General features: G+C 38.9%; 4 protein-coding genes across 8 annotated transcripts; 1 reads left to right on the top strand and 3 right to left on the bottom strand.

Annotated features, from left to right (window-relative positions):
• Positions 1-468: 468 nt before the first annotated feature.
• Positions 469-6,600, bottom strand: LOC135616736 (methylthioribose kinase 1-like). Its single transcript, XM_065116249.1, has 6 exons — positions 6,280-6,600; positions 4,607-4,916; positions 3,826-4,000; positions 3,505-3,706; positions 2,120-2,334; positions 469-989 (listed from the first exon to the last, which is right to left on the bottom strand). The coding sequence occupies exons 1-6, from the start codon at positions 6,478-6,480 to the stop codon at positions 815-817; spliced, it is 1,278 nt and encodes a 425-aa protein (XP_064972321.1). The 5' UTR covers positions 6,481-6,600; the 3' UTR covers positions 469-814.
• Positions 6,601-7,271: 671 nt separating this feature from the next.
• LOC103990546 (methylthioribose kinase 2) lies at positions 7,272-13,223 on the bottom strand. The gene is made up of 6 exons (XM_009409734.3): positions 12,922-13,223; positions 11,287-11,596; positions 10,568-10,742; positions 10,246-10,447; positions 8,867-9,081; positions 7,272-7,704 (listed from the first exon to the last, which is right to left on the bottom strand). Exons 1-6 carry the CDS (start codon positions 13,126-13,128, stop codon positions 7,530-7,532), a joined length of 1,284 nt encoding a protein of 427 aa, XP_009408009.2. The 5' UTR covers positions 13,129-13,223; the 3' UTR covers positions 7,272-7,529.
• Positions 13,224-16,018: 2,795 nt separating this feature from the next.
• On the top strand, positions 16,019-19,869 carry LOC135616735 (reticulon-like protein B11). Of its 5 annotated transcripts, none has more exons than XR_010488455.1 (6): positions 16,019-16,291; positions 16,392-16,572; positions 16,655-16,971; positions 17,079-17,249; positions 19,548-19,644; positions 19,769-19,869. XR_010488455.1 is itself a non-coding variant. In XM_065116247.1 (6 exons), the coding sequence occupies exons 1-5, from the start codon at positions 16,117-16,119 to the stop codon at positions 17,234-17,236; spliced, it is 726 nt and encodes a 241-aa protein (XP_064972319.1). In that variant the 5' UTR covers positions 16,021-16,116; the 3' UTR covers positions 17,237-17,249; positions 19,548-19,869. The 5 variants fall into 5 exon arrangements, 3 of the variants coding, with proteins under 3 accessions (XP_064972318.1, XP_064972317.1, XP_064972319.1); XR_010488456.1 differs by having other exon boundaries at positions 19,548-19,678; XM_065116247.1 differs by having other exon boundaries at positions 16,021-16,291; positions 16,655-16,796; positions 16,902-16,971; positions 19,548-19,869.
• A 3,202-nt stretch (positions 19,870-23,071) lies between these two features.
• On the bottom strand, positions 23,072-25,003 carry LOC135616733 (cyclin-D3-2-like). The gene is made up of 3 exons (XM_065116244.1): positions 23,992-25,003; positions 23,761-23,900; positions 23,072-23,681 (listed from the first exon to the last, which is right to left on the bottom strand). Exons 1-3 carry the CDS (start codon positions 24,740-24,742, stop codon positions 23,391-23,393), a joined length of 1,182 nt encoding a protein of 393 aa, XP_064972316.1. The 5' UTR covers positions 24,743-25,003; the 3' UTR covers positions 23,072-23,390.
• Between the last annotated feature and the right edge of the window lie 584 nt (positions 25,004-25,587).

Raw genomic sequence — 25,587 nt, 5'->3', positions numbered from 1 at the left:
TTCAAAATATCATTCAAGAAAATACGTAATTTAAACTATAATAAAAACTAAAAATTTCGAATTTTCTTTCTTGGTTCAGAAGCAGAAGACATTGGTCGTATGCTTGTAATTTAGTGGTAGTAATGTGGTCGAATAATTAGAGATGATTTAGGGCGTGCATTTTGCTTGTTTTTGTTTCAAAAATCATTTTTTTTTTGCTTTAAAAAAAAACGAGTTTTGGTGAAAATTATGTGACAATGAGTTCTACTAACTATGCAATAATGCATTAACCAATAAAATGTGTTTGACAGATATATCAATAGAGCTTCTCAGATACCAAGAAGAGCATAATAAATTTATTCGACCAAACAAGTTTATGATTTCCGATGGATCTTGTGGGAAATTAGTAAATATGAGAGAAAGGGGAGTAGAAACATTCAAATGGAAAATGAGGTGATAAAAAGCAATCTCATTACAAAGGCACCAAAATATAACGAGCAGATTTAATTCCAGGGCTCATAATTTAAAGCATTAACAAAACCATGGCAAGCATAATTCTTTTCTACATCTAGTTATACACACTTATAAACCTCAACTCACATCTGAATCAACTTGGTTTTTTTCCCACCAAATGATTACACGAGTAAAATGGGGCAAGAAACTTTCAGGATATGACAACTAGTAATAGAGCAATCATTCTCAGTTACAGAATGAGATATGTGCTCTAGGAACCCGGAACAGGAGAAACATCCATTCGTTTTTTATTATAGCTTTTACTGGGAAACAGGCATCCTTTTTCTTTTTCCATTTTTTTTTTTGTGTATTTCTTCAACTGTTAGGGAGCTGAAATCTCCCGGACGACTGAAATGACTTGGCCTATTGTTTCAAACTTGCGCCTTTCCTTGAGAATTGTTTTGGCACAGTCCAGGGCACGACGTTCACATGATGCCCGCTTGGTTACATCACTAATTGATTCAAAATCTTCAACATGAGCTACCCCAACAATTCTCCTGAAAGCCAGCCAACGATTAGTGAAAGCAGAAAACACAAACATTCAAACTTGAAGTCATCAATCTTTTACTTCTGAAGAACGCTGAAACTAAAACTCGACAAGAGTTTAACAAGAAAGCTAACGTACAACTCTTCCAAATCTGTTTCAGATTAATTATGACTATGAAAATGAGCTTTACTAGCAGACAGGATATATGATTCATAACTTCACTGTGTATTGAATCAGAAAAAGAACCAGAGAAGCCAAATATTCATATACCATTCTTCTTCAGGCATGAAGAATAATAGATATGTAGATCCTCCATCATTTACCCCAACAAAAGGTCAAGTTTTTCGGCATGTTGACAGAAGAATGACAGGAACATAAAAGGCATGGCTCAGAAGATATACATTATCCCCTTGTGTGTGGTATATAACTACTTATGTACTCACAATGTAAAACAGGAAAGTCCTACGATCTTACATTTTGCTAACATATATGAGCAACAAATTAGACAACTGAGAAACTTGAATTACGATTGAAAGCAAGATTGAAGACTTGCAGCCCCTTAAGTTACCAGCATATAGCGATATACAACCAATGTACCATGATTTATCATCAGATCTGTAAAAAATTTCCTTGTCATGTGGTCACATGCCCAGCAAAGGACCTTGATGTTACTGGTTACAAAATTCAGATTTCACTATTCACCACAACTCTGAAAAATCAAATGACCTAGCCGTTATATATAATTCTAATAAAGACAATTAACAACATATTTGAACTATCAGCCATTTAACTTTTGAACAAGAGGAAGGAAATTCCTTGTTAAAGTATCATTAATTATGCATTAGTAATCATGATACAGATTCTTGTGCTTGCAGTCCATGAAACTGGAATGCATAAACTAGTTTCATGCTAAGCTCAACATATTTAACCTGTGAGTCATTTTGACCTTAACGCTTTAATCAAGTGGGAGTAAATTCCATGTGAAGAGTCATTAGCCATGCATTAGTAAACATGATATAGTTTTTTGTGCATTTAAACCAAGAAACTAAAATGCATTAACTTGCTTCGAGCTTAGCTTTCCGATCCTAATCATAGATGATAGAAGTATGATGCACTAAAATAGAACTCAACAAGAAGTACCTTATCATCTTAGCAGCACCAAATCCAAGAGCATCATGAAATAAATCAGTCATGTACTTTTTCTGGACAAGAAGCTGCAGTTCTGGCTTGTTATATATATCTACAAGATATGCTTCACCATGCCCATCAAAGTTTTCATTCCAGAGAGACACAAACTTATGATGAAAAAGATTCCAAGTTTCTTCAATTGTCCTCAAAATCCACTGTTTATATACCTGCACCATGATATCACCGTGAGAATACTAATAATAGTTATAAAGGAAATATTGGTGGTTGCAGTTAAACTTTCATTAGAAAAGCAAACTGAGCAACCTATTAAGAGTCACAAGTATCAGAAAATGTCAATATCAAAGAAAGAAGATAACTGTGCAGCATAAATAACTTCCAAACTACTCCATGATCAAAATTTCCACCAGGATAGCACTCAAATATCAAGCTTTGATATGCTAAATTTCTTAAGTTTTTCTTATTTTTACCAAATTTCTTAATGACTTTTCAGAACAACAAAACGGCTGAGAAACTCACGAAATTTTCAGGAACATGATCCCCATCGAGTTCCACCAACTCTGGTTTTTAGCCAGATAGCAATCAACTTTTCACTTATCATCATAGTAGTCTCTATACATCCAAAGAAACTCATCTATTTATCAGCTTGCTTGATAGCAAAACAGAATTATGTTGACATATTATTGATTTTCTCTCACCCCTCTATTTACGTCTTTGTTGTTAGCCAATTGCTTCCTTGTAGTTACTTCTGATATTTAAGTTCTCATCTCATATGTCCACGTGACAGAATATCAAAAACAAGCTTGCATATGTTGCTAAGATAAAATGATACTCTGATGCACTGCTACCAAACTCCTTCAAATACATACTTGCCTTTTTTTGTGTTTCTATATCTATGGTTAAACTTCAAAATTTACATCACAATGATCTTTTACTTTGGTTAAAACATGGTGTAAGACACCAATGATTCAATTCCCAAAAATAATCAATAAGATATCAGCATTATTCATCAATCAAATATTAGCTTAAATTTATTACCACATCAGTCATATCTTAGCATAAATATTAGCAAAATGATTCCAGCCAATATAATGCAAAACCTGGCTCATTAGCCATAATATATTGACACCACATTTGAAATTGAAACATGGGTTTATAGCTCAAAATCTAATATAGACTGCAGATTTGGACACAGAATTGAAGAAAATAATGCCTCAGAAGCAATAAAAAGAAGGATGTTGAAGGAATTTCCAATAGTTGTCTTACGCTTACATGCATTTCTACTTCAAATTATTCTGCATGCTACAGCAAATCTAGAAAAGATTAGAAGCCTGTGATAAATGAAAATATAAATATTTATAATCTTATCTCATCCATACCATGCGATCATTATCTTTATCAGCATGTCCATCTTGGGAAAAGAAGGCCAAAATCAAATTTCCCAAAAAAGCCCCAATGTCAAACCCCATAGGTCCATAAAATGCAAACTCTGGATCAATGACCTGTGTTGAATCACTAGTCACCATGATAGAACCAGTATGCAGATCTCCATGAATTAAAGCTTGTGCCCTCTCACAGAACCTACATGACAAGATTTAGGCAGCAGTAAGTATACAAGGAAAAAGAAAACCAAATGAGGTCCATGGACTAAAAACAAAAGGAAAACGTGATAAGAGATGCAAGTTGAAACACAAGTATACATGGACTTCAATTCAGCTACTTCAATCTTCAAAATGTCATCATCCCGAACAGCCTCAACATCATGGTCAAGGTGTGGTGAAGTCCACCGATTATATTGAGCCACCTTATATGGGTCTGAAAAGACAACTTGCTCAGTGAGCCTGCATAGCTCTGCATTCCCACAAAATTCCGCAACTGCAAAATTAAATTCAAAAGCTTGTCAACATAAGCAAATAAATGATAAAAAAGGTACAGCTGCATGTTATGCAATCAATATTTATCTATCAAACAGAAAATAGAAAAATAATATGATATAGTTGCAAGACAGTATGCATGTGGCAGGCAAGAAGCACCTAATTTCCTGGTTCTGCTCATCTCTACGACTTATTGAAGCAAGAACACTAATTGTCCTCGATCAACATATATATCACCAAAAGAAGCAACATATATATCACCGTGCAAATGATGACACCAAAAGAAGCAAAAGAAAAAAAAGCATAGAAGGGCCTTAAAAAAGCTGTCAAGAATTTGATAATTACAATTAAAAGCATTGAAAAAGACAAGATAATAAGGAGATAAAGAATCTCAAAATTTTTAAATTCATCAACTTAAACATCTTGTTCCTAGGTACACAATGAGAAACTTCTAAAGATCAAGCAAAATAAACAATAAAATCTTGTTTCTAGATGCATACAAACGAAGTTATAAAGTTCAAGCAAAATGAACAGTATGAACTAAATAATAAAATACTTCAAACAATATTCGCTCATTATAGTCATGATTTATAATTAACAATTGTACCTGCATGTCTATGCTCTAATGTGGCATGATAAAGAAGCGATGTGAAGAAAAGTGTTCTCGCCAAAAAGTCCGACATGTGTTGTGCAAGCAGTGGATATTCAATTCCAGCAATTAACCCTTTCCGCAAAATTATGTGTGGAGGCTCCAAGTAACGCATAGCAATCAAAGACATCCGTCGGTCAAAATGGTAAACTTGTGGCACATGATTTGGGCACAGACTACCATGCTCTTTTAAGGCTAGTGACTCAAAATAAGCACGCTCCTTCGTCAGAGGCCATGAAGTACCAATGCAGCGAACATATGGAATAGCCTGTTTGCAATGCAGACAAATGAGATCAACTTGATTCAGATCAGAAAAGTAGAAAGGAGGATACAGCTAATATCATATAATTTTTAAACAAAAAGCAAAATTCCATATAAGTGATACATTATGCAGAAGAAATATTCGAAGAAAAATAAATCAAATACAAGAAATGGTTTTGTTCTTACACTACAAAGGGAGGAACAACAATGTTTGACACAGAAAAACTGAAAGACTTTTCACTTTCAGTTCTAAGCAAGCCATGTCATTCATGTAAAACCAAATAAAGTAGTCATTAAGCAGAGATACATTTCAAAAGCTAGCACGTCAACGCCATGTAGCATCTTCAGCAACATGCATATAAACCATTATTTTGACATGAACATCAACCAAGCAATTAAATCTTTATAAGAAAGTCAAACAAATGGATATAACAGTATATAATAAGTTTTAGGAGTGTGGTCGCTAGAAACATGAAAGTACAGTCTACCAATCATCGACAACTACAAACCCAACAATGTTACTCAGACTCTCATCTTGATGCAACACATTATATTACCATCTTTCAAGAATATTACGATTGGATTTTCCTCCTAATATAATTCATGGCCTCATGCTTGGGACTTCTCTACTTCTCTAAATATATGACATTAGCCTTAAACAAATAAGGCAGTTTCCTCTCTTCAAATTTCAATCTCTCGCAAGTTTCTTCTTTCCTATTGCCTCTAAATAATGTTTTGTCATTCACACTAAAACACACTTTCTATTCTACTGAGAATCGAATATTGTTCCCATAGATGAACCAAGAATTTCATATCTTAGAGATCCTAGGAACGGAATATCCATGGAGTGGAGAAATTGATGTTAAGAAAAATATTCCAGTTAACAAGCATGGTTGCAACTTAAGTTTCTATTTTCCCCTTTATCTCCATCTCACCAACAACTTTCAGCCATCCAGACTCTCAAAGGAGACATCTCTGTTTTACACACCCACTGTAATTTTTGATAGACTAGCAACCTCAGCGTTGGATATTAGGGGCTGGACTTCCAGAAGAATCCTGCATCTATATCGTGCAGAAGTCGTAGTATTCAAGGAAACATCACTGGGCTTTGCCTGTATCCTATGTGCTTTGCTTTTATGCATTTCCTCTACTTCAACATCCATTTTCCAAACACTATACCTTACTTCAATGAATAAGTGCGAACAAGCAATTATTCATACCATCGGAAACCTTATCTTCTCAAGCATCAGTCCCTCGTCCTCTCAGATCTAGCCACGATCATACGGTCCGAAAGCGAAACCCCAGTGGCCATGAAGTCCACATACAGCAAACAATGCACAAAAGCTAAATCAAACACTCAGAAAAACTACCTGCTTGATGACAAAGGATCCGGCGGGGCCAGCGACGATGTAGACGAAGTTGAGATTGCCATCGCCGACTTCCCTAATGGCGAGGCCCTCCAACTGTTCGCCCAACTGGGCGCGGAGAGCCGGCGTAGCCTTGATGTACTCCACCAAGGATGCCTCGTCCAGAGCTCGAAACCCATCCGCCGCCGCCGCCGCCGCCGCCATAGATACACGAAGAGAGAAAGAATGCCGATCAATGAGGAGACCGCTGCGGGCCGATTCAGTGAACCTGACCGGGTTCTTAAAATGATAGGTCGACGGTAGCGGAATCAAATTAGCTTAAAACTTGTGTTCCACGGTCGAGGAATAAAACTTGATGTTTCAATCTACCCGTTTTAAAGCCTCCCTTATTCCAGGTAGTGTACAGTCGGGCCCACAGCGTGATGCCCAATCACGATGTGGAGCAGAAAGCGGATTCGTGCGACAGAGATAAGCCCGAATTTTTTGGAATTGCCCAGCACTGCCCTTCAGGTGATTCCATCTAAGGTGCAAAGCATGACGAGAGATGACCGGGACCCACGTGCCCCCTTTTTATATTTATTAAAGCAAAAAAAATTGATTTTTGGATGATATGCTTATCAAATTTTTTGCTTTAAAAAAAATTGAGTTTCAGTGCAAATTATGTGACACTGAGTTCTACTAATTAATGCAATAATGCATTAACCACTAAAAATGTCTTGACAGATATATCAATGGGAGCTTGTCACATAACAAGCAAACCACAAGACTAGCAAAGGGACATCAACCATCCACTACTCTACTACTACTACTACTACTACACATGAAGTTTCTTGAGCATGAAAGAATGCTCTAGGCAAGAATATGATCGACCTGACTGACATTATTCTTTATGATGGAACTTGTGGGAAATTAGTAAATATGAGAGAAAGGGGAGTAGAAACATTCAAATGGTGAACGAGGTGATAAAAAGCAATCTCATTACAAAGGCACCAAAATATAACGTGCAGATTTTATTCCAGGGCTCATAATTTAAAGCATTACCAAAACCATGGCAAGCATAATCCTCTTCTACATCTAGTTATACACACTAATAAACCTCAACTCACATCTGAATCAAAATGGGGCAAGAAACTTTCAGGATATGACAACTAGTGATACACAATGAGACATTCGCTCTAGGAACCCTGAACAGGAGAAATGACTTTTTCTTTTACCGCTTTTTTTTTTGGTGTGTGTGTGTTTTTCTACAACTGTTAGGGAGCTGAAATCTCCTGGACGACTGAAATGACTTGGCTTATTGTTTCAAACTTGCGCCTTTCCTTGAGAATTGTTTTGGCACAGTCCAGGGCACGACGCTCACACAATGCCCGCTTGGTTTCATCACTAATTGATTCAAAATCTTCAACATGAGCTACCCCAACGATTCTCCTGAAAGCCAGCCAACGATTAGTGAAAGCAGAAAACACAAACACTCCAACTTGAAGTAATCAATCTTTTACTTCTGAGGACTGCTGAAACTAAAACTCAACTAGAGTTTAACAAGAAAGCTACCGTATAACTCTTCCAAATCTGTTTCAGATTAATTATGACTATGAAAATTAGCTTTATTAGCAGACAGATTATATGATTCATAACTGCATCTAATGTAATTGAAGTAAATAGTATAATGAAGGTGTATTGAATCAGAAAAAGAACCAGAGAAGCCAAATATTCATATAGCATTCTTCTACAGGCATGAAAAATTATAGATATCTAGATCCTCCACTATTTACCCTAACTAAAGGTCTAAGCTTTTCGGCATGTAGACTGAAGAATGACAGGAACATAAAAGGCATGACTCAGAATATATACATTATCCCCTTGTGTGTGGTATATAACTACTTATATACTCACAATGTCAAACAGAGAAGTCCTACAGTCCCACATTTTGCTAACATACATGAGCAACAAATTACACAACTGAGAAACTTGAATTAAGACTGAAAGCAAGATTGAAGACTTGAAGCCCATTAAGTCACCAGCATATAGCGATATACAACCAATGTACCATGATTTATCATCAGAACTGTACACAATTTCCTTGTCATGTGGTCACATGCTCAGCAAAGGACCTTGATGTTACTGGTTACAAAATTCAGATTTTACAATTCACCACAACACTGAAAAATCAAATGGCCTAGCCATTATATATAATTCTAATAAAGACAATTAGCAACATATTTCAACTATCAGCCATTTAACCTTTGAACAAGAGGAAGGAAATTTCTTGTTAAAGTATCATTAATTAAGCATTAGTAATCATGTTACAGATTCTTGTGCTTGTAGTCCATGAAACCGGAATGCATAAACTAGTTTCATGCTAAGCTCAACATATTTAACCTGTGAGTCATTTTGACCTTAAGGCTTTAATCAAGTGGGAGTAAACTCCCTGTGAAGAGTCATTGGCCATGCATTAGTAAACATGATATAGTTTTTTGTGCATTTAAACCAAGAAACTAAAATGCATTAACTTTCTTCGACCTTAGCTTTCCGATCCTAATCATAGATGATAGAAGTATGACGCACTAAAATAGAACTCAACAAGAAGTACCTTATCATCTTAGCAGCACCAAATCCGAGAGCATCATGAAATAAATCAGTCATGTACTTTTTCTGGACAAGAAGCTGCAGTTCTGGCTTGTTATATATATCTACAAGATATGCCTCACCATGCCCATCAAAGTTTTCATTCCAGAGAGACACAAACTTATGATGAAAAAGATTCCAAGTTTCTTCAATTGTCCTCAAAATCCACTGTTTATATACCTGCAACATGATATCACCGTAAGAATACTAATAATAGTTATAAAGGAAATATTGGTCGTCGCAGTTAAACTTTCATTTGGAAAGCAAACTGAGCAACCTATTAAGAGTCACAAGTATCAGAAAATGTCAATATCAAAGAAAGAAGATAACTGTGCTGCAAAAATTACCTCCAAACTACTCCATGATCAAAATTTCCACCAGGGTAGCTCACAAATATCAAGCTTAGGTATGCTAAATTTCTTAAGTTTTACTTATTTTTACCAAAATTCTTAATGACTTTTCAGAACAACATAACGACTGAGAAACTCACGAAATTTTCAGGGCCATGATCCCCATCAAGTTCCACCAACTCTGGTTTTTAGCCAGATAGCAATCAAATTTTCTCTTATCATCATAGTAGCCTCTGTATAACCCAAGAAACTCATCTATATATCAGCTTACTTGATAGTAAAACAGAATTATGATGGGACATTATTGATTTTCTCTCACCCCTCTATTTACGTCTTTGTTGTTGGCCAATTGCTTCCTTGTAGTTTCTTCTGGTATTTAAGTTCTCATCTCAGATGTCCACATGACAGAATATCAAAAACAAGCCTGCATATGTTGCTAAGATAAAATGATACTCAGATGCACTGCTACCAAACTCCTTCAAATATCTACTTGCCTTTTTTTGTGTTTCTATATCTATATTTGAACTTCAAAATTTTACATCACAATGATCTTTTACTTTGGTTAAAACATGGTGTAAGACACCAATGATTCAATTGGTCCCAAAAATAATCAATAAGATATCATCATTATTCTTCATTTAAATATTAACATAAATTTATTAACACATCAGTCATATCTTAGCATAAATATTAGCAAAGTGATTCCAGGCAATATAATGAATAACCTGGCTCATTAGCCATAATATATTGACACCACATTTGAAATTGAAACATGGGTTTATAGCTCAAAACCGAATATAGACTGCGACACAGAATTGAAGGAAGAAAATAATGCCTCAGAAGCAATAAAAAGAAGGATGTTGAAGGAATTTCCAAAAGTTGTCTGACTCTTACATGCATTTCTACTTCAAATACATGCTACAGAAAATCTAAAAAGATTATAAGCCTGTGATAAATGAAAATATAAATATTTATAATTTTTTCTCATGCATACCATGCGATCGTTATCTTTATCAGCATGTCCATCTTGGGAAAAGAAGGCCAAAATCAAGTTTCCCAAAAAAGCCCCAATGTCAAACCCCATAGGTCCATAAAATGCAAACTCTGGATCAATGACCTGTGTTGAATCAGTAGTCACCATGACAGAACTTGTATGCAGATCTCCATGAATTAAAGCTTGTGCCCTCTCACAGAACCTACGTGACAAGATTTAGGCAGCACTAAGTATACAAGGAAAAAAGAAAACCAAATGAGGTTCACGGACTAAAAACAAAAGGAAAACATGATAAGAGATGCATGTTGAAACACAATTGTACATAGACTTCAATTCAGCTACTTCAATCTTTAAACTGTCATCATCCCGAACTGCCTCAACATCATGGTCAAGATGTGGCGAAGTCCACCGGTTATATTGGGCCACCTTATATGGGTCTGAAAAGACAACTTGCTCAGTGAGCCTGCATAGCTCTGCATTTCCACAAAATTCCGCAACTGCAAAATTAAATCCAAAAGCTTGTTGACATAAGCAAATAAATGATAAATAAGGAACAACAGCATGTTATGCAATCAATATTTAACTATCATGCAGAAAATAGAAAAGTGAGAAGCTCCTAGTTTCCTGGTTCTGCTTATCTCTATTGACTTTTTAAAGCATGAAAACTAGTTGTCCTCGATCAACATATATATCACCGTGAAAATGATGACACCAAAAAAAACAAAAAAAAAAGAAAAAAGATGGGCCTTCAAAAATCTGTCAAGAATTTGAGAATTACATTTAAAAGCATTGAAAAAGGCAAGTTAATAAGAAGATAAAGAACTCTCAAAATTTTTATATTCATCAACTTAAACATCTTGTTCCTAGGTACACAATGACAAAGTTCTAAAGATCAAACAAAATAAACAATAAAATATTGTTTCTAGATGCATACTTACAAAGTTATAAAGTTCAAGAAAAATGAACAGTATGAACTAAATAATAGAATACTTCCAACAATATTCATTCATTATATTCAAGATTTATAATTAACAACTGTACCTGCATGTCTATGCTCTAATGTGGAATGATAAAGAAGCAATGTGAAGAAAAGTGTTCTTGCCAAATAGTCCGACATGTGTTGTGCAAGCAATGGATATTCAATTCCAGCAATTAACCCTTTCCGCAAAATTATGTGTGGAGGCTCCAAGTAACGCATAGCAATCAAAGACAATGGCTGGTCAAAATGGTAAACTTGTGGCACATGATCTGGGCACAGACTACCATGCACTTTTAAGGCAAGTGACTCAAAATAAGCACGCTCCTTCGTCAGAGGCCATGAAGCACCAATTAAGCGAAGATATGGAATAGCCTGTTTGCCATGCAGACAAATGAGATCAACTTGATTCAGCATCGGAAAAGTAGAAAGGAGGATACAGCTAATATCATATAATTTTTAAACAAAAAGCAAAATTCCAAATAAGTGATATATCATGCAGAAGAAAGATTCAAAGCAAAAACTCAAACACAAGAAATGGTTTTGTTCTTACACTACAAAGGGAGGAACAACAATGTTCGACACAGAAAAACTGAAAGACTTTTCACTTTCAGTTCTAAGCAAGCCATGTCAATCATATAAAACCAAATAAAGTATTCATTAAGTAGATGAGTATCAAAAACTAGCACTTCCATGCATATAAACCATTATTTTAACATGAACATCAACCAAACAATTAAATCTTTATAAGAAAGTCAAACAAATGGATATAACAGTATATAATAAGTTTTAGGAGTGTGGTTGCTAGAAACATGAGTGTACAGTCTACCAACCATAGACCACTACAAACCCATCAATGTTACTCAGACTGTCATCTTGTTGCAACACATTATATTATCATCTTTCAAGAATATTACAATTGGATTTTCCCCCTAATAGAATTCATGGCCTCATGATTGGGACTTCTCTAAATATATGACAATAGCTCTAAACAAATGAAGAAGTTTCCCTCTCTTCATATTTCAATCTCTAGCAAGTTTCTTCTTTCCTATTGCCTCTAAATAATGTTTTGTCATTGACACTAAAAAACACTTTCTATTCTACTGAGAATCGAATATTGTTCCCATAGATCAACCAAGAATTTCATATCTTAGATAGAGATCCTAGGAACGGAATATCCATGGAGTGGAGAAATTGATGACGTGAAAAATATTCCAGTTCACAAGAATGGTTGCAACTTAAGTTTCCATTTTCCCTTTATCTCCATCTCACCAACAATTTTCAGCCATCCAGACTCTCAAAGACATCTCTGTTATACACACCCACTGTAATTTTTGATAGACTAGCAATCTCAGCGTTGAATATCAGGGGCTGGATCTCCAGAAGAATCCTACATCGATGTTGTGCAGAAGTTGTAGTATTCAAGGAACGTCTCTGTGCTTTGCCTGAGTCCTATGTGCTTTGCTTTTATGCATTTCCACTACTTCAAAATCCATTTCCCAACACTACACCTTACTTCAATGAATGAGTGTGAATAAGTGATTATTCATACCATCGGAAACCTTGTCTTGTCAAGCATCAACCCTTCTACCTCTCAGATCTAGCTACAGTCATACGGTCCGAAAGCGAAACCCAGTGACCATGAAGTCCGCATACAGCAAACAATGCACAAAGCTAGATCAAATAGTCAGAAAAACTACCTGCTTGATGACAATGGATCCGGCGGGGCCAGCGACGATGTAGACGAAGTTGAGATTGCCATCTCCGACTTCCTTAATGGCGAGGCCCTCCAACCGTTCGCCCAACTGGGCGCGGAGAGCCGGCGTGGCCTTGATGTACTCCACCAAGGATGCCTCGTCCAGAGCTCGAAACCCATCGGCTCCCGCCGCCGCCGCCACCGCCGCCATGGATTACACGAAGAGAGAAAGAATAATAAGACGCCGATCAAATAGGAGACTCCAGAGTGCCGTTTCAGTGAACCTGACCGGTTTCTTGAAATGACGTTCGACGGCAGCGGAATCAAATTAGCTTAAAACTTGTGTTCCACGGTCGAGGAATAAAAGCTTGATGTTTCAGTCTACCCGTTTAAAATCTCCCTCATTCCAGGTAGTGTAAAACTCGGACCCACAACGTGATTCCCAATCACGAGTTAGGTAGCGCCGTTCTGCCGGGGTCAGGCAATTACAATCCCAGCCGGATATTTAGCCACAGCCAATGCATATGCATCATATGAAAATAGTCAACGGTCACACTAAGATTTTTTTAGGGAGAATTCTTGGAAAATCCTCTTTTTTTATTTTTCCGAAAAACGTTTCACATTTTCAAAATTTTTTTAATACCTAAAATACTTTCGCCACTTACCTTCTTTATATATATATATATATATATATATATATATATATATATATATATATATATATATATATATATATATATATATATATATATATATATATATATATATATATATATACACCCATTGATAGGGTGAATTAGTTCGGTTATAATTTTTTTAGTGATATCAATAAATATTTTATAATAAAATTAATATATAGCATATTATAATATTATGAAATTGTGTTATAATATTTTATTCAATATTATTATATTTAATATATTATATTATAATTTTTTAATATTATCAAAAACATTAGAACATAGTGTAAAAATACCGTAAACATAATGCTTTTATAAAATTTGTATAGCATAGTACAAAAATATTATAACTAAATTAGTCCACACGAAAAAAAAGAAAAAATATATTCCATGTATTTTGTAAATAAAAAAAAGCAGATAGTGTTGATAATTTTGGAATTGAGGATGCTTCGCAGAAAAAATAAAAAAAGATGAGTTTTTTTCTGAAAATTTATTCTTCTTTTTATCGAAATGCTATTTGTGATCATATTTAAAATAATTATATTATTGAGTATCTTCTTCAACCTCTTAGGAAATTCCAGACGGCTCTAGATTTTAAATTGTTTATCTAATCCTTGGAATGTTTTTTGCTCCTTTAATATAAGACTTACAAAGAAATGAAAAGATAATTAAAAAACTTGGTGTAACGGAGAAGAGAAAAAAAAAAACAAATCAATCGAGGAAAATAACAAATATATTATAAATAATTATAGCCTTAATTTGATCATCGATAATTATAAGTAATTATGATTTCGTGTAATTCAATGTAAGGTACAATAGTTTGAAGGATATGTATACTATTTAACGTATGTATGGGTTATTGCTCCGGAAATTATTTGGTTTAAGTATATTTTTTATACATGATTAATTAATATTAATTATAATTACTGATGATTTACCTACTCATAGTGAGGTTTAATCCATTTAACAGAAGTATGATCTCGTCCAATATTACTTTCCAACAGATGCATGTACTTAGAATTCTTAATCAAAGCGATAGGTTTGTTAATAGATTATTTATAAATATTCTTCTAAAAATTTGAAGAATTTTTCGGGCTAATTATAATTATATGTTACTCCTATAGTTACATCTTTTTAATATTTTAGTCATAAGATTTAAAAAAAATTATATTGAATCCCAATAGTTATAAAAGTAAAACATATAACTCTATTTACCATAATGGTGATAAATGACGATGCTGCTTGGGACCATGGATAGCTATTATACATGAGGAGAGAGAGAATAATGATAGGACGTGAGAGAAGAAGAAAAGAACAATGCAGATACCGATGCTCTACATCTGCATCGTCTTTGCTCGACAACTATGTTAGTGTTGACACAAATACAAAGCAACGAAAGAGCGACGATCTGTTGCGAGCTAACGTAGTCTTCCTTTGTTAGGACTATGACATGTTCGTTCATGGCGCTAATTTCCTCATGGTTTATAACATCCGCTAGGTCATCTATGCTATTTGCCACTCCTTCAATGTTGGCTATCATGTCTTTGACATAAGTCCACGATGAGTCCACCCCCTTTGCATTTCTTATGATCCCAAATCTTACTGCCTCCCCTTTACACTCTATGGTCTCCTCATTCTCTAACTCTTGCTTCTCCACTTCTAAGTCTATAATGGCAGCTCGACGAAAAAGCTCATAAATCCTTGGTGGATCGCTATAAAATGATGATGTAGGGTGGTTGAGAGGTGAAAGTCATCCTGCTAGGTTAGAGTTGGAGGATTGGGTTACGAAGCAATACCGACATAATTGTTGAGCTACGTTGATGTAGTTGTTGAGTTGCATTGATGCAGATGCAAAGTGTTTGCATCTATGTCGTCCTCTTCCTTTTATCCTTATACCTCAACTTTTGTCGTAGTTTTAACTATTCATCTACAATAACTATACGTGGTCCTCGATAACATTAACTATCAAAAATATAATTAAAATATTAAAATTATTTTTTATCTATTATTTTAATATTTTTATCAATAATATCCATAACGTTAGGATAAATAAAATTAGATATTTCACTTACATTTTAATATAAATTTTATAAATCAATGGATCCTAACGAGTTTTAACTATAAGTCAAACATATGCTGTTCCAACTATAAGTCAACATATGCTTTGATACTCATCCCCATCATTTGGTGCTGCGGTCCTTTGTTTCTACGAATTGGGGAGGATCCGTTTCATGACGGTGTGCTCACTCACGCAGGGAACAGGTTCTGCACATGGCTAAGAGACACCATGGGCCCACAATCCCGTCGCTGGGCACACTTACGCCACCACTCCACGCCAGTTGAGAGCCTGAACCCTGACTCGGTCGTCAGAGGCGAGCGTCACCCACACATAGAAATCGCATCGTTGCCGAGGGCAACTTAAACGACGAGCAACGGATCCCGAAGTGAGCGACGAGAGGGAGAGGGAGACGGAGAGAGAGAGAGAGTTCGAGGAGATTCCATTCGCTGCTCTCGTTTCAATGCTTCTCCACTGTTACAAGCCGAACTCAAAAACCCTAGAAGAAGCCATCCCGATGGCCGCCGTGCAAGATCTCGACCTCCCGTTGGCTCCGGATGCGCCTCCATCCGCCGCCTCCTTGCCCCCTTCCGGCCGGACTCGGCGATCTGTGCACCATGCCCTCGGCGGCGGCGCTGGTATTGCCTTTCGCCCCCCACCCCCACTGCCCTAGGATTTCGCATCGCTGCTTCGCTCTGCTGCCTTCTTTTCATCTATGGATGTTATTGCTTCGTCCAGTCGCCGATGTGCTTCTATGGAGGCACAGGAACGCGGCGGTTCTCATGGCGGTCGGTGCCACGACAGTGTGGTTCCTCTTCGAGCGGGCCGGTTACAGCTTCTTGTCCGTCTTTGCGAACGCCATCCTCCTTCTCGTGCTCATCCTCTTCTTCTGGGCCAAATCTGCCTTGCTCCTCAACAGGTTTGCTGTCGATATCCGGTTTGTTCCAAATCTTCTTGGGATGACTTCCTTGCTAAGTCGTGCAAATTCTTCAAACCCTCAGACCTCTTCCGCCCCTTCCTAATCTCGAGATTTCGGATGAGGTAGTAAGTAAGGCTGCCGACAGGGCTCGGGTGTGGATTAATCGGGTCTTGGCAATTGGGCACGACATAACCATCCGGAGAGATAGGAAGGTTTTCCTTCAGGTGCGCCTCTTGCACTTCATTAGATGTTCTAGGCTCGGTTTAAATGTCGCTTGTTTGACTTGCCTTTATGATCTGGTGATTCCTATGCTCTATCTCATCTCAAAGGTCATTTTGGTTCTATGGTTCATCGCTTACATTGGGAGACCGTTCAACTTCCTTACCCTTGTTTACATAGGTTAGTTTTGCAGAACTAGTTTCGATAAAGGGGAGGATGGTTTAGGTGAATTATCTTCTTTTGCATTCTATTGGTGCATTAGTATAAAAGAATTTATCATGTTGCAGGAGTCCTTCTGTCTATCACACTTCCTGCTTTGTATGACAAGTATCAAGATCATGTTGATGAAAAGTTTGGTGTGGCACATGATGCGGTCATGAAGCAGTACGTGAGCATCTTAAGCCGAATACGGGCACAACCAACCAAAGAAAAGAAGACTCAATAACAGAATCACTGCTGTATGTACTGACATATCAACATTTAATTTGTAGTATTTCACTCTAGATATATTGCATGAATAAAGTTCATGAGTTAGGTGCCGTCATGCTAAGACAACAAATTGATCCTCAATCAGAAAAATCAATGATGTTTGACTTTGGCCTAAATAATTTAAACTTGAAAGAATATTATTGCTGTTCCTGAAACCATCTTCATTTTTTTATACATTGGTCTACTGTAAAATTCAGATCTTTGTCTCTTATGATCTGCGTATGGAGAGATAAGGTTAGTATTGTGGTTGTATATCCCATGTTGTCTATACTATAATACGCATGTTTGTGGCCTTTGATGTGACCTAACATTCCTGGAATGAATCTGCAGCCATCACATGTATTGTTAGATGCTAATGCTACATGCTTTAAATTTGCACATGTGCTTTTTCCATTTGAGGTCTAGCATTGCAATTCAGTTTCCCAGATTGTGATTTTTTTAGCACCTTTCTAACCACTGTCTGCCTTAGTTGGCGTGACACAAGCCAAAAAGTTCACAAAGTAATATGTCTACCTTAGGTTAAAAATAGAAAAAAATAATTCAGCTGCCAGGCCTTGGTGCTAATTCTTTCAGCAAATGGGACCTCACTCTGCCATGCCAGCTGCCACATCAATAGTGAGGCAGAAGCTCCTGAACAAGCTGTTGAACAGCCTGTTTACTTGGCTGCTCAATTGCTAGTAGTGTGACTTTAGTTAAACATGGAAAGAAGCAAGCTGATTTATAACTGGAATGAAGCAAGCTGATTTACAACTGGAATGAAGCACCACTGGTCCATATACATGTTGAACAGCCTGAACAAGCTGTTTACTTGAGGCAGAAGCTCCTGAACAAGCTGTTGAACAGCCTGTTTACTTGGCTGCTCAATTGCCAGTGGTGTGACTTTAGTTAAACATGGAAAGAAGCAAGCTGATTTATAACTGGAATGAAGCAAGCTGATTTACAACTGGAATGAAGCAAGCTGATTTACAACTGGAATGAAGCACCACTGGTCCTATACATGTTGGACTATGCTGAAATTCTATAATTTCCTATAGTTGGTAGATCATCTGCAAGAACTTAGTTTGGTAAGAAATGGTCCATATTCTTGCTGAACTAGTTATTATTTTAGTTACAAATGGTCCATATTCTGGTTGAACTAGTTATTAGTTTCCTATAGTTGTAGATTAGATCATCTGCTAGAACTTAGTTTGGTTACAAATGGTCCTATAGTTGTAAATCATCTGCAAGTTATTAGATTCTGTCACACAGATGCATATTCCCTTTGGTTTTTCAACTCTGCATTCTTCCATTTGCTTGACATCATAAATATGAGTCTATAATCCTCAAATTCTCATCATCCACATTTAAGAGAGAATATATCATCCATGATATGGCAATAGTAGAGGGCGTGGCTTCATAATTAGGTTGCTCCTTTTGATGTGGCGACAGAATTTGGGACAGTCATGTTCTTGGATAGTAGTGCTATGTTGGTCCATGCTCAAATTGGTATAGTATATGGAGAATAGAGGGCATCAAGGGAAAGAGACCATATAATATAGAGAGGAAGAGAAAAAGATGTCTCATGGTCGGGACACAGGAAAAAGGGGCGAGTGTGTGGGTGTGTGTTGGTTGAGGTAACACTAAGTTTTACTTATTGCTCTTGAGTGATGCACTGCTCTTTTGGTGTCTTCCTAGTTTCAGTCTTTATGGTTCCATAACAAGCCAAAGCGCACTAGTTTCCACCAAAATAGGCTAAGCTAGTGTCTTTTGGTTGATGTATGCTGGTCCTCATGCTAAATTGGCCACAGACTCCCTGCTGAAATTGCGGTCCTGAATAGTCAATATCACCATTCTCTCTTTGAACTGGGTGTACCACTAGAAAGGAAGATGCTTGCGGTATTGATATGGTTGTTGATCATCTCAAAGAACATACCATAAAGTGCTTCAAAATTTTTGCTGTCTTGAAATTGCTGGATGAACCTTTTTCCTCTTTTCTGTTCCCAGTCAATATTGGCTATTTAGAAGATACTCGGGGATGTAATGGCTGTCATTTGGATTAATTTCTATGCATTCATATAAGATTCTGAGCCTAGTCAAGATTAGACTGTACATCTGATTTAGTGAATTATTGGATATCTGAGAGGTAGGTGATATTGTGTGCCTTCTCTGAAATATTTCAATGTCATTACTATGTTTGCTTGCATTTGTCATATATTTCTTTTTTTGCACATTTTTTTTCCGAAATTGGGATCATTGTTGAATATTGCTATCTCGCATTTTTTTTTTAGATTCCGGTCCAATCTTTTGCATGACATGCATCAAATCCATTTGGAAGCCTACTTAAATGACAATGTTGGGCGTGTCTGCTAAAATGAAGATCTGGTGGTAAACGTTGTTGCTTGTCGATGCAAATCACAGTGTTGAGTTGCCTTTTGATGATACTGAGTTTTGGACTGATAATTATATTAACATATTCACTGAATCATCCTGCTTGCATTGTGTACCCCAGGCATCCATATGCATCGGCAACCATTCTTATCAGCACACTACCATCACCTGTGTTTATGGACGTCAATATTAATGAAGCAATTTATGGTCTTTTCTGGTGGAGCTCTTGTTATAGTCTTTTCTGGTATGTTGATCAAGTTGACTGTGAACTAAATTGCCTTCTCAGTAAGCCGTGTTAAAATCTTTCGTGTTAGAGCCATCTATGTCATGGGATGTTTGATAAATTCTTCGATTTTAGAGCAACCGAATGGAGGCATGAACGTGTGTGCTTGTCTTCAATACACACTCCGAATGTATCAGTCTCATTCTTAAGTTAAATTCGTCCCCACCTTTCACATGTTGCATATCGCTGCAGAATTACAATGTCTTTCCTGAGACAATAAAAATAGTATTAAAATGTGACATCAATGTGAAGGACAATAACGAAGGCATATTATGCTACTTGTTGTTACAAGAGATTTGGTACAAAAAAATGGATTGGTAGATCCTCCATGCTGCACCATCACTGATCGATGACTTGGTTTGGAGGTCAACAAAAACCCTGTAAAACACAAGTCCTCTGGAGGTGGAAGAACCTTCACAGGTATGTCGAGCACAAACACATTGTGTATGCTACTGCTTCTACTATGTGCCAGAATGTATATCAACTGTTTGATGTTTCGTAAGATCTGCTTAAGTGAGGAGAAGGTAGATAACATGTGTCGGGCATGTCAAATCTTGGTATGCTTTCCCCACTAAAGTTTGATTTAACATCAGATTAAGATTGTCAAGATGTTTATACACTGTTAGGTTTAAGATCATCCATCGCTTTAGGTTCTTGTTCAAGTTTGTTTCCATGTGCCTGCTGTCACAAGAGTTTTCTGCTAAGCTGTTATAGTCAAACTTTGGAAGTGAAGACAATGTGATGTTTCCATGCAGTGGCGGGGAGCTTGATGATTGAGTAGGTAATTCCTAAGCATTTCATGACATGTTTGTCAAACCATGTGATGATAGATAGATCTTAGTCTAGTCTCTTGTTAATCTTTCTTTTCTTCTTTTTCAGATGAGAACATGATGGTCCACAGTGGAGTTTGTTGTCAGAGGGTCACATTTGTGAGGCTTATTTGACAAAATGGTGGCCCGAGTGTGCACCAGTCGGGACCTTCTATAAAGCCTTCCAACTACCCTTGCAGTTCCATTCATCCAACCAAGATAAGAACAAAGTTTGGGATCAATCATTTGTCTCTCAGCCTAAAATTCAAAGCTCGTATTCATGAGGAAGCAATCATATCTTCCCCCAGGAGTCATGCAAGGCATGCAAACTGGCTCAGAGCAGGGTTCAGAACCCCATCCACATGCACCAAGTGCTGCTGGTGCAGAGAGAGAGAGAGAGATCACTGCTGCTCTGATGGATCTCACGAAAGGCCTATGACCAGCTCATTTATGAACAGTGTTGTTGGAATGGGACAGCAGAGGGAGTACATACAAGTCGTCAGGACACATTAAGGCTTTCTCTCCTACTCTGGAAGGTTGCCAACAGTCGCATTATTTGATATTGAATGAGATTTCCTCGGAGTCTGCGGTGGTGCAATTATCTGTGGCAGCCATGGAGGTAACAGTATCCACTCTTGGCTCAAAACCCGTGAACAAGATGAGCCTCCAAGCCAACAACCCCATCAGCATCATCATCATCATCTCATCGCCATAAATTGGGCTCCGGAGACATCTCGAAGCTGTGGGGAATTACACACCTGTCTATGGGCATTTACTCTTGCAAAGTGAAGGTATATAATTTAAAGTTTCTGTCAGTTTCTTGTCTTTTTTTCTTATATTGAGATATGTCGTACAGTCGTTAGATCTTTTATTTGAGTTGGTATAAACATATTTTATGCATAATTTAATATGATAAACTAAGAGTATGGAAGACCAAGTCAAAAGAAAAAAAAAAGTGTTGGTCATGATATCATTCCATAATAATTGTGTGGGGTATAGGTTGATCTTTTGATGCTTTGTGAGGCCAAAAAGAAAGTCCACACCTTGGAAAAGAAGACGAGTGAAGCTTTTAAAGAAACCTGGAAGAGCCCTCTCAATTCAAAGACCACTACTATTACTACTACTTCACAGCTCGATTCCCCCATTGGACTTGGTTGCTGCAGATCTTTCCCTTCTTGAATCCACCCTTACTTTTTGTCTTCTCAACTTTGATCAGACTTTTTGTGGATGACTGTCTTCTTGTCTCCTATGCCTCCTCACATCATTTTTTTATAATGTAGCAAAGCTTCGATGTTTGGCAATCATTTCACAGCTATGTGCATCGTATTCTTGCAGGGTTGGTCGTGGATTACCCGCTTCATCCCATCTTCATCCCAAGATTGCAGGGTTGTCAAGGAGGTGGTCTCACGATTATGTATGCAGAAAGCCCACAGAGATGGTGACTGCAGAGAGATCAGAAAGCAATCCCGGTTGTGCAGAGGCTACTGCGGACTCCACTCGCCCTTTCACATCCCATCATCTACTGTGGAGGAGGACGAGATGGTTTGGGCTAGTGGCCGTCGTCCATCTCCCTTTTTCGTCTCGGTAGGAGCTAAAGCTAAGAACGCAAGGACACAGGACTCAAGGGCACACTCATTGGTCCTTGGCTCCCTCACCATCCCCTCGCCTCTTTTCCATTAGAGGTCTATGGATGACCTAACAACGGAACAAAGGTGGCTTTTAAGTTTTACCTAATCCAGAGATGAATCCTTGCCGCAAAGGAAGGTGATTTGCGTGCCTCGGAACGAGCGAGGAAAAGTTGAAGCAAAAGCATCACATGCAGGAGGACTGGTGGGTGTCCGTCCTCTTGTAAGACCAGAATACTGCTGCATGATGGCTAAGAGTCTTTAACCTCTCATCAAGGTCAAAGCTTATGAAAGAAGACCAACCAAATCCTTCCTAGGCGAGAGATCCTGTTGTACTCCTTGTTGGTCGAAATCCCACTCCCAAAGTCCTTCCCCGCTCTCCCTCTACCCATCTCTCTCTAGTGAGCACAGCCGAGCTGTAAGCACTAGGCACGCATGGGCTGGCCTAGTGGACACTGACAGGTCTCTCTCTCTCTCTCTCGTGATGTAATCCCATTCCGAGTCCCTCCTCTATCTTAGCCTCTGTTTAAGTCTCCTATACATCAAACCTTGCACCGAGAGCTGGATGCTACTCTCTCACCCTTCCTTCGCACCATGCCTGTGACGAAGAATGATGAATAACAAAGGGGATACAGCCCATCGGTGTTTGTTACTGCATGGTAGAGACATGAGGAGCAAACTTCATAACTGTTCCAAGATGCTGGCACTCGAAGGAAGAGGAAGGCAATGCATTGATGAGAGAACAGAAAGGACATGAGCTAGCTAGATGAACAGTAGGGAACAACTACAGAAGTGCAATAGTTTCTTCTCCATGTAATTTAAAAGGCGAAAAGAACAATGCCACCCATCTCTGCCTCCTTTTTCTGCGATCAGACGTTCTTTTTCAGAACTCTCTCCACCTTCTTCAATTGCTTCCATTGGCAACCAAAACTGCTCCCTGGAGCTCCCAGCCATGGCTTCCTCAATGGCAGAGATGGAAGGCAGTCTGCTTCTGCGATCCATTGCCGTAACTTTTATTGATACTACTTAGATCGAAACAGTTTCCACACCGTCAACAACGAAGGACTTGGTGGTGGTGTTGCCACTGGGTCTCTTGAAGGGAGGAGCCGCCCCGGGAGAGGACGGGGGGGGTGACGGCGGCCACGCTGCCCATGAGTCACATGGACTCCCGCAGCTGAAGCAGGATCCGATCACCCCGCTGGGACTTCGTGGCGATGAACAGTAACAGGAAGCGGAAGAGGAATGCTTGCGCTTGTGGCCGACGACGCCGGCGCGCACTGACTCCACGAGTAGCTGATAGCATTCTTCCACCTTTTCCTACAGAATGCTTCACCCGATTAGCATCAGTGCATTGAATGAGACCGATACAAGGAAGAAGGAAACAAAAAGATCGAACCTTTGGGGCGTTGAGAAGGGCAACGAGGTGATGGATTCCTTGAGAATCTACAGCTGCGACGTCTCCGTCAACGGGCACTGTAGCCCGGAGCAGCGCAGCCGATGCCCAGACTGATGCAGGATATTGGACCCATCTCCTATCTTTTCGACGCACAAAGCAGGGTTTTAAGGACATGGTGGCATGAAGAGATCGAAACCTTCATGTAAAGCTCGCATTTTGACGACAACCTACCGGCTATTACGGAGAGAAGAGCCGCTTCGCACCTCCTCACCACCGTTTGGATTCGGACGGCAATGGCGGTAGCCGGGGAGTCGGCGTTTTCGGCCTTTGAGAAGAGCCGAGGGAGGACGTGGTGGATGAAGGAGAGGGGGGTGACCGGATTCATCCTCCAGCCGAGGGCGGAGAGCACCAGAAGCTCCATCCGCCTGATGGTCTTGGACTCGAACACGAACTCGCCTTCATCCTCCTCCGCCGCCTCCGGCGTCGCCGGCACCTGTAGATCGAGCACGAAAGGGTCGCGCGTCTCCTCCATCTTCGCCGCCAACGAAAGGCACGCCATGGCGGCAAGCCGGCCCATCCACGGCTTGCCGTCCCGGAGCCGGAGCAGCCCGCCGCCCGCGGCGCAGGAGAGGAAGCACCGGTCGAGGTAGTTAACGGCGAGCACCGCCGTGAGGGCGGAGAAGGCGTAGGTAGCTGCGGCGCGCGCGATCCACTCCGCCGCGGCTTTCCTCGCCGACGGCAAGTAGGAGTCGTCGCCGCGGCCGTGAGGGACGAGGTCGCCCAAAGCCTCCCCTTCTTTGGCCGCGAGGGCGCAGAGCACCTCCGCCCACGCCTCCTCGTCCTCAGCCTCCGCCGCCAAGAGGACGTAGCGCTCGGTCTCACGGTCGTCTGCAAGTGGCAGCACCGACTCTAGTCGCTCATCTTCTAACTCCAAGTTGTCTTCTTGGCAGTAGAGATGATCCAAAAGCGACAGAAGAGCCATTCTTCTTCTGCTACAAACCGGAAGGCTCTGTTCATGATACTAAAACGCTACAGTAGGATGAACAGGAGAAGAAGAAGAGGAGGGAAGAGGAGAGAGAGTGGAGGCGCAGTTGGCGGTGGCTCCGTGGCTCCTCTTCTCCATGCTTCTCTGATATCTGTTCTACTAGTTTGTCTCAACGATCTGTCTTCCGTTCTCGAGATGGGGAGAATGAGTCTTGGGTGTGCTGTGGAGGTGGTGATATAAAGGGGGGGCTTGATTGGTGGGGTTTCACCACGCCATTTGGCTATTGCTTGCTTGCTTGCTTTGCGGTCTTTGGTGTGTGGCTCTTTAATTTCACAGCCTCGCTTTTGGCATCATGCGTTTAATTTCAAAACAAGTTAAAGAAAAAGGAGGCGAAGGGAAAGAAAGCAGCAGCAGCAGAAACTTTTTACTTGTTTTGTTTGTCCTCCTACACTTGCACGAGATAAACAAAGGCGTTAAAGCCGCTAACCCATCAAACATGACATTGCAGATGAGTGGTATAACTTGTACCCAAGTGAAGAAGTCCATCGCTCTAGTGAGTGATGTAACTCGTATCAAACAAGCCGCTAAAGTCTTATACAGCGTGATTGTATCGTATCGTTTTAAGAGGGGCTTCCTGAGTTTACTTGATATGATTTATATTAGGGGAATCATACCTTCACTCTGATTCTTTTCTTATTAACGTTCGTTCCTTTTGCATCTTCAAAATTATTAATTTTTTATTTAAAAAAATTATAGAGAAAAGATTGACCTTCATATCTAAAACGTGATTTGTGTCATTATTAATTAGGTGTTGCTGTCTTCCAACTTTAGTAGCATATTAC

Source organism: Musa acuminata, chromosome BXJ2-7 (assembly GCF_036884655.1).
Source record: "Musa acuminata AAA Group cultivar baxijiao chromosome BXJ2-7, Cavendish_Baxijiao_AAA, whole genome shotgun sequence".
Taxonomy (NCBI): domain Eukaryota; kingdom Viridiplantae; phylum Streptophyta; class Magnoliopsida; order Zingiberales; family Musaceae; genus Musa; species Musa acuminata.
This window is presented reverse-complemented; position numbering and strand designations above follow the sequence as displayed.

Bases quoted from the DNA above. Each gene is read 5' to 3' on its own strand.
- LOC135616736 (XM_065116249.1), bottom strand. From the start codon at position 6,480: ATGGCGGCGGCGGCGGCGGCGGCGGATGGGTTTCGAGCTCTGGACGAG. The intron at 4,001-4,606 runs GTACAATTGTTA...TTAATTTTGCAG, and splicing joins ATTAGAGCATAGACATGCAG to TTGCGGAATTTTGTGGGAAT. The intron at 2,335-3,504 runs GTATGGATGAGA...ATCATGGTGCAG, and splicing joins ATAAAGATAATGATCGCATG to GTATATAAACAGTGGATTTT.
- LOC103990546 (XM_009409734.3), bottom strand. From the start codon at position 13,128: ATGGCGGCGGTGGCGGCGGCGGCGGGAGCCGATGGGTTTCGAGCTCTG. The intron at 11,597-12,921 runs GTAGTTTTTCTG...CATGGCAAACAG, and splicing joins GATCCATTGTCATCAAGCAG to GCTATTCCATATCTTCGCTT. The intron at 10,743-11,286 runs GTACAGTTGTTA...TTAATTTTGCAG, and splicing joins ATTAGAGCATAGACATGCAG to TTGCGGAATTTTGTGGAAAT.
- LOC135616735 (XM_065116246.1), top strand. From the start codon at position 16,117: ATGCTTCTCCACTGTTACAAGCCGAACTCAAAAACCCTAGAAGAAGCC. The intron at 16,573-16,654 runs GTTTGCTGTCGA...TCAAACCCTCAG, and splicing joins TCTGCCTTGCTCCTCAACAG to ACCTCTTCCGCCCCTTCCTA. The intron at 16,972-17,078 runs GTTAGTTTTGCA...ATCATGTTGCAG, and splicing joins CCTTACCCTTGTTTACATAG to GAGTCCTTCTGTCTATCACA.
- LOC135616733 (XM_065116244.1), bottom strand. From the start codon at position 24,742: ATGGCTCTTCTGTCGCTTTTGGATCATCTCTACTGCCAAGAAGACAAC. The intron at 23,901-23,991 runs GTAGGTTGTCGT...TGCGTCGAAAAG, and splicing joins TCTTCTCTCCGTAATAGCCG to ATAGGAGATGGGTCCAATAT. The intron at 23,682-23,760 runs GTTCGATCTTTT...AGCATTCTGTAG, and splicing joins CCCTTCTCAACGCCCCAAAG to GAAAAGGTGGAAGAATGCTA.